This window comes from Petromyzon marinus, unplaced genomic scaffold (genome assembly GCF_048934315.1).
Source record: "Petromyzon marinus isolate PM22_M1 ecotype Great Lakes invasive population unplaced genomic scaffold, UKy_Petmar_22M1.pri1.0 PM_G_Scaffold_32, whole genome shotgun sequence".
Classification (NCBI taxonomy): Eukaryota; Metazoa; Chordata; class Hyperoartia; order Petromyzontiformes; family Petromyzontidae; genus Petromyzon; species Petromyzon marinus.
In genome coordinates, this window is record NW_027422895.1 from 1 (window position 1) to 8,340 (window position 8,340).

The window sequence follows — 8,340 nt, forward strand, 5'->3', positions numbered from 1 at the left end:
CCACCGGCACAACAACCGGCACCACCAGCAGCACAACCACCGGCACAACCACCGGCAGCACCACCAGCACAACCACCGGCACCACCACCAGCACAACCACCGGCACCACCAGCAGCACAACCACCGGCACCACCGCCGCTGGCCTGCAGGATGAGACGTGTAAATGCATGTAGACGTGTGTATGTGTATGTATATAGTGTGTGTGTGCGTATGTAGACGTTTGTGTGTATGTAGATGTGTGTGTGTGTATGTAGACGTGCCCGTGCTCGCTGCTGCTGCTGTGCGTCCGCACGATGACAGAGCGCCACGGCCTCTGTGGGCGTGAGGACATCCCAGACTCCGTCGGTGGCCAGCACCAGGTAGCGGTGGTGCCCTGGGTCCAGCCTGTAGGCGCTGACGTCCGGCTCGGGGGAGACCACAAACTGGGCGCTCGCAAAGTCGTAGCTCCAGAGGTCCCCTGTGGGATATCGCCAACACACACACACACACACGTACACACACACACGTACACACACACACGTACCACACACACACACGTACACACACACACGTACACACACACCCACACGTACACACACATGTACACACGTACACACACACACACGTACACACTCACACACGTACACACTCACACACACATACACACACACACGTACACACACGTACACACGTACACACACGTACACACACACACACACACGTACACACTCACACACGTACACACACACACGTACACACACACGTACACACACACACGTACACACACGTACACACACACACGTACACACACACACGTACACACACACACACGTACACACACGTACACACGTACACACACACGTACACACGCCCACACACGTACACACACACACGTACACACACGTACACACACACTTACACACGTACACACACACGTACACACACGTACACACACGTACACACACACACGGACACGTACACACACGGACACACGTACACACACACGTACACACGCACACACACACGTACACACACACGTACACACACACACGTACACACACACATACACACACGTACACACACTCGTAAACACACACGTAAACACACCTACGCGTACACACACATATACATGAACACACGTTTCACAACAACCGCCATTCGCCACTAGGTAGCGATGACATAACCAGGGCGCCTGTGCCAGGCTACGTGCACTTTTAACGCCAGATGAAGTGTCGAATGCCCGCTGGCAAGAGGTCGCCAGGAGGTGCCACGGGTGTGTATAGGTGTGTGTGTGTAGGTGTGTGTAGGTGTGTGTGTAGGGGTGTGTGTGTAGGTGTGTGTGTGTAGGTGTGTGTGTGTAGGTGTGTGTGTAGGTGTGTGTAGGTGTGTGTCCGGCAAAACAACCCCCTACCTCCTCGCGGTGCCGGACGGGCAACTCTGTTGTGGACAGTGCTGTGGGGGGAGATCCAATTTTGATTGGCTCCTCCCCTCATGGCATATGTGTCCACCACAGGGGCTAAATGGGGGCTCTGGACGGGTGCGAGGGGCTGGTAACCCCTCCACCTTCAATTGATTACCACGAAACCACGAATTAAACTGAAATATGTAACTAATAAGCTTGTGCCGGAGGCCCCGGGGAGCCAGGCGTCTATGACGTCTCCTGGCCAAACCCCAATTGGCGGAGCCAGGAGATTGAATACCTACCCTCGGGGCTACTCCAGAAACAACGAAAAGCCACTACGGGTGGCCACGTGGAATGTTCGAACGCTCACTGCAGAGGAGAGGCTGCCACTCCTCTGTCGGGAGCTGGACCGGTACCGCCTGGATCTATGCGGCATTCAGGAGGTCCGGTGGACCGGCTCTGGCTCCTGCCACTATGAGGGGTGGACAGTCCTCTACTCGGGGCAGCAGACTGCCAAACAACAGGGTGTGGGTCTTCTTTTGAACAAAAGAATGAAGGGGGCGTGGGAGCGTGGCGGTGAGGTGTGGGAAGCTGTAAGCCCCAGGCTACTTTGGGCTCGCCTTCCCATCAACCGAAGGCGAGGAATGGTGATTGTGGTTACTTATGCCCCCACCGAAGATGAACATCCGTGGAGGGATGCAGGCAAAGCCGATGAGTCAGATGCCTTCTATGACCTCCTGTCACAGGTGCTGGCTAAAGTGGCCCCTCGGGATAGAGTCATCATGTTGGGTGACTTCAATGCCCGAGTTGGTCATGATACTGGCACCTGGTCTGGAGTGATTGGAGGGCATGGGCCAGATCAGCTCAATAACAACGGTAGGAGGCTGCTAGATTTTTGTGCAGCCCATGGGCTTGTAATTACCAACACACTGTTCCGGCATCGGCGCATCCACACAACATCATGGATGCATGCCGGGTCCAAGCAAGAACATCTGCTGGACTACATAGTGACGGACCAGCGAATGCGAGCCCATGTCCTTGACACCAGGACCTACCGTGGAGCTGATCTGCCCTCTGACCATCGACTAGTCATCTGTAAGATGCGCCTGCCATTCTTCAACTCCGGTGGTGGGTGTACACCAAGGACCCCATTCCAACATAAAGTGGCCTGGTCTCAGTTATCTGATGAAAGTTGCAAGCGAGAATTTCATCATCGCTTGCGGCTGGGATTGGCATCGTCCCCGACTCCTCCTGATGTCGAGGGTAAATGGGCGAGGTTTAGGACTGTGACTCATGCAGCTGCAATGGCTGCTTTGGGTACGCGGTCCAGACCTCCCCAGAGACCCTGGCTGACAGAGGAGGTGTTCAGGATGGTTGAGAAAAAGCGACAGGCCCACTGTCATCGGCTACAGAATCCCACGTCAGAGAATGAGGAGGCTTACCGCAGCCTTCGCTCGGAGGTTCGGAGAGCCGTGAGGCGCTGCAAGGATGAGTGGTGGTCGCGGGTTACTGAGGATATGGAGTCTGCCTCAGTGGCCCGTGATCACAAATCTCTATTTAACTCCATCAAAAAAGTAACCTGCAGCGCCACACCTATTACCATCATTAGGGGAAAAAAACGGTGATCCAATCTCCGACCCCCAGGAACAGGTTCGCAGATTTGCTGAGCATTTCTGTGAGGTCCTGGGGGAGGGAAAATCCCTCAGCCAGGAAAACATCATGGCACAAAGTGAGGATGACCCTGCTGAGGCTGCGGTGCCTCAAATATTGGAAGAAGTCACCCCCTGTGAGTGGCTGACTGAGGTGCCATCTGCTGAGGAAGTATTGAAGGCGATCCGGAGTCTGAGACCAGGAAAGGCAGCGGGCAGAGATGATCTCCCAAGCGAAATGCTGAGGGAGGGTGGCGTTTGTGCACAGACTGCCCTATATGACATCATAACAACAGTCTGGACCACTGGACGGGTTCCGCAGGATTGGAAGGATGCCCTGGTGGTCCCCCTTTTTAAGAAGGGGGACCGCACAGACTGTAACAACTACAGGGGCATCTCACTCCTCACTGTGCCGGGAAAGGTCCTGGCAAGGATTATTCAGCATCGCCTTGCCAGGCACGCTGAGGAGAGGCTTGCGGAGCCCCAATGCGGTTTCAGGAATGGGCGGTCCTGCACAGATGCCATATTTTCTGTCCGTCTGCTACAGCAGAGGTGTAGGGAATTCCAACAAGACCTACATCTCTGCTTTATTGACCTGGTCAAGGCCTATGATACCATCAGTAGTCCTGGGCTCTGGGTCGATCTTCGTGCTTTTGGAGTACCTGACCCTCTGCTCACGATCATTAAGGACCTTGATGATGGTGAGCGGGCCCGGGTAAAACTACGTGGCCGGGAGTCAGAGCCATTCCCTGTACACCTTGGGGTGCGACAGGGATGTCCTCTGGCTCCCACATTATTTAACATCTATTTTGACCACGTAGTTCGTGAAGCCTTCAATAGCTGTACCGGGGGAATCTCCATATGGTACAGATATAATGGGAGGCTAATCGATGCCCGGGTGCGGTCAAGGGATGGCTCCCTATTGCTCAACCACGTTATGTATGCTGATGATTTGGTAATAGCTGCTCAGTCAGAGGAGGAGTTGGAGACGTTGCTGCTGAGACTGGAGCGTGCCACTAAGAGGTGGGGCCTTACCATCAGCCCCACCAAAACTAAGCACCTGCCTGGGTATTTTGTACCATCGGACACTCCACCCCCACAACTCCCAATCGGTGATGGGGCAGTTGTGGAGAGAGTGGAGAGTTTCCCATACCTGGGCAGTGTGCTTATGACTGGCTCCAGTTTAACAGCAGAGGTCTCACTCCGAATCAGTCGAGCGGCAATATCTTTTCATCGGTTGCGTAACGCTGTGTGGAAGCTACCTGGTCTGTCGCTCCGCACTAAGCTTGAGGTCTTCTCGGCCACGGTCATTCCCTCCCTTCTCTACGCTTGCGAAACGTGGACCCCCCTAATGGAACATCTTCGCCGGTTAGAAACATTTAGGCTGGCCTGCCTACGATCCATCCTGGGTTTAACCAGACTGGATTGTGTGAGGAGCTCACAAATCCTTGAAAGATCTGGGCAGGGTCCCATCGGTGAGCTCCTCCGGCAGGCAAGGCTGCGATGGCTGGGTCATGTAGCCCGCATGCCCAGCCACCGCATGCCGAAACAGCTTTTGTTTGGCCGGATTGAGGGGGCTAAGCAGGCGCGGCACGGGCTAGAGAAGAGATGGAGTGATGTGGTACAGGAGGACGTGGAGCTGAGTGGACTTGCCGATGACTGGTACCAGCGGTGTCAAGATCGGCCTCTGTGGAGGAGGCTCGTGAAGGATGCTACTGGGCAGTTGGAGGCAGTCGCCCTCCAACAACGGAGGGCGGAGGAGCGACGCTCAGAACAACGAGCGGAGCGCCGGGTGGCTAAAGCACAGCAGGTTGGCACAGTAGGGGGCACAGGTGGTGCATCAGCCAGTCATCTCAGTCAGTCGACCCGTGGCACCTGGGTCTGCCCAGTGACCTCCTGCCAGCGGGCGTTCGACACTTCACGTGGCCTCACGGTGCACATAGCCTGGCACAAGCGTCGTGGTGATGTCACCGCCACTTAGTGGCGAATGGCGGTTGTTGTTGTGTAGGTGTGTGTGTAGGTGTGTGTGTAGCTGTGTGTGTGTAGGTGTGTGTGTGTGTGTAGGTGTGTGTGTGTGTAGGTGTGTGTGTAGGTGTGTGTGTAGGTGTGTGTAGGTGTGTGTGTGTGTGTAGGTGTGTGTGTAGGTGTGTGTGTGTGTGTAGGTGTGTGTGTAGGTGTGTGTGTGTAGGTGTGTATAGGTGTGTGTGTAGGTGTGTGTAGGTGTGTGTGTGTGTACCGAGGGAGCGTGACACGGCCAGGAAGGGGATGTCCTCCGTGGCTGAGCTTTGCTGCCCAGGGCCGCAGTGAGCCACAAGGGGCCTCCTCCAGGCCACACGGCAAGGCCCCCCTGGCTTCCTCATCACCCTGGTGGGCAGACACACAAAGACAAAGATCCCCCGTGTAGCCTTAACAGACTGTACGGGCAAGTGCTGTTAGCGAGCACACACAAAGACAAAGATCCCCCGTGTAGCCTGTAACAGACTGTAGGGGCAAGTGCTGTTAGCGAGCACACACAAAGACAAAGATCCCCCGTGTAGCCTGTAACAGACTGTAGGGGCAAGTGCTGTTAGCGAGCACACACACAGACAAAGATCCCCCGTGTAGCCTGTAACAGACTGTAGGGGCAAGTGCTGTTAGCGAGCACACACAAAGACAAAGATCCCCCGTGTAGCCTGTAACAGACTGTAGGGGCAAGTGCTGTTAGCGAGCAGCACCTACGAAGGCCGGAATGGTACACGAGGGGGTGGGTGCCCAGCACCACGCCCGGCCGCTTTTGTCTCCCTAGTGGCGATGTTTACACACCGCACCAGGTATTCATTTGAGGCTTAGTCGACCTAGGGGAGGCCCTGGACCGGTTCAGATAATCGTGACTGGTGTTGGCTGTGAGCGGGAATCGAACCCGGGTCATCAGGTTCGTAGCACAGCGCGCTAACCACTACACTACTCCTCCCCATACACCCATACACACATACACACACACATACACACACACATACACACACATATATACACACACACAACAACAACCGCCATTCGCCACTAAGTGGCGGTGACGTCACCACGACGCTTGTGCCAGGCTATGTGCACCCTGACGCCACGTGAAGTGTCGAACGCCCGCGGGCAGGAGGTCACGGGGCAGACCCAGGTGCCACGGGTCGACTGATTGAGACGACTGGCTGATGCACCACCTGTGCCCCCTACTGTGGCAACCTGCTGTGCTTTAGCCACCCGGCGTTCCGCTCGTTGTTGTGAGCGTCGCTCCTCCGCCCTCCATTGTTGTTGGAGGGCGACTGCCTCCAACTGCCCAGAAGCGTCCTTCACAAGCCTCCTCCACAGAGGCCGATCTTGACACCGCTGGCACCAGTCATCGGCAAGTCCACTCAGCTCCACGTCCTCCTGTACCACATCACTCCATCTCTTCTCTAGACCGTGGCGCGCTCGTTTAGCCCCCTCAATCCGGCCGAACAAAAGCTGTATCGGCATGCGGTGGCTGGGCATGCGGGCTACATGACCCAGCCATCGCAGCCTTGCCTGCCGGAGGAGCTCACCGATGGTGCCTTGCCCAGATCTTTCAAGGATTTGTGAGCTCCTCACACAATCCAGCCTGGTTAAACCCAGGATGGATCGTAGGCAGGCCAGCCTAAATGTTTTACACCGGCGAAGATGTTCCATTAGGGGGGTCCACGTTTCGCAAGCGTAGAGAAGGGAGGGAATGACCATGGCCGAGAAGACCTGAAGCTTACTGTGGAGCGACAGACCAGGTAGCTTCCACAAAGCGTTACACAACCGATGAAAAGATATTGTCGCTGGACTGATTCGGAGACCTCTGCTGTTAAACTGGAGCCGGTCATAAGCACACTGCCCAGGTATGGGAAACTCTCCACTCTCTCCACAACTGCCCCATCACCGATTGGGAGTTGTGGGGGTGGAGTGTCCGATGGTACAAAATACCCAGGCAGGTGCTTAGTTTTGGTGGGGCTGATGGTAAGGCCCCACCTCTTAGTGGCACGCTCCAGTCTCAGCAGCAGCGTCTCCAACTCCTCCTCTGAATGAGCAGCTATTACCAAATCAGCAGACATAACGTGGTTGAGCAATAGGGAGCCATCCCTTGACCGCACCCGGGCATCGATCAGCCTCCCATTATATCTGTACCATATGGAGATTCCCCCGGTACAGCTATTGAAGGCTTCACGAACTACGTGGTCAAAATAGATGTTAAATAATGTGGGAGCCAGAGGACATCCCTGTCGCACCCCAAGGTGTACAGGGAATGGCTCTGACTCCCGGCCACGTAGTTTTACCCGGGCCCGCTCACCATCATGAAGGTCAGGTACTCCAAAAGCACGAAGAACGACCCAGAGCCCAGGCCTACTGATGGTATCATAGGCACACACACACATACACACGAATGTCTTACCGCCCGCCCAGCCTCTCGATGCGTTCCCTCTCCACTGGATCCTCCGGCTTGTGGTCGCGCGTCAACGCCACGGCAAGTAGCGGCACCACCTCGTCCACCACCTCCTCCTCCACCTCGTCCACCTCCTCATCCACCACCTTGTCCACCTCCTCCACCACCTCGCCCACCTCCACCACCTTGTCCACCTCCTTGTCCACCACCACCTCCTTGTCCTCCTCTTCCATCTCGTCCACCACCTCGTCCACCTCCTCCTCCACCTCGTCCACCACCTCCTCCTTGTCCACCTCCTGCCGGGGCGGTGGTGGTTGTGACAGTGGTGGCCGTGGTGGTGGCGGTGGTTGTGACAGTGGTGGTGGTGGTTGTGACAGTGGTGGTGGTTGTGACAGTGGTGGTTGTGACAGTGGTGGCCGTGGTGGTGGTTGTAGTGGTGGTGGTTGTGACAGTGGTGGTGGTGGCGGTGGTGATAGTGGTTTTGACAGTGGTGGTGGTGGTGGTGGTTGTGACAGTGGTGGTTGTGACAGAGGTGGTGGCCGTGGTGGTGGTGGTGGTGGTTGTGACAGTGGTGGTGGCCGTGGTGGTGGTGATTGTGACAGTGGTGGTGGTTGTGACAGTGGTGGTGGCCGTGGTGGTGGTTGTGACAGTGGTGGCGGCCGTGGTGGTGGTGGTGGTTGTGACAGTGGTGGTGGTTGTGACAGTGGTGGTGGTGGTTGTGACAGTGGTGGTTGTGACAGTGGTGGTGGCCGTGGTGGTGGTGGTGGTTGTGACAGTGGTGGTGGTTGTGACAGTGGTGGTTGTGACAGTGGTGGTTGTGACAGTGGTGGTGGCCGTGGTGGTGGTTGTGACAGTGGTGGTTGTGACAGTGGTGGTGGTGGTTGTGACAGTGGTGGTGGTGG

At 56.1% G+C, this 8,340-nt stretch overlaps 1 protein-coding gene across 1 annotated transcript; it reads right to left on the bottom strand.

Annotated features, from left to right (window-relative positions):
• Nucleotides 1-208: 208 nt before the first annotated feature.
• LOC142915502 (protein phosphatase 1D-like) lies at nucleotides 209-7,906 on the bottom strand (the record flags this gene model as incomplete). Its single annotated transcript, XM_076061257.1, has 3 exons — nucleotides 7,448-7,906; nucleotides 5,267-5,394; nucleotides 209-457 (listed from the first exon to the last, which is right to left on the bottom strand). Coding segments are annotated over exons 1-3 (601 nt in total), but the record flags the coding sequence as incomplete, so codon positions are not given.
• Nucleotides 7,907-8,340: the final 434 nt, after the last annotated feature.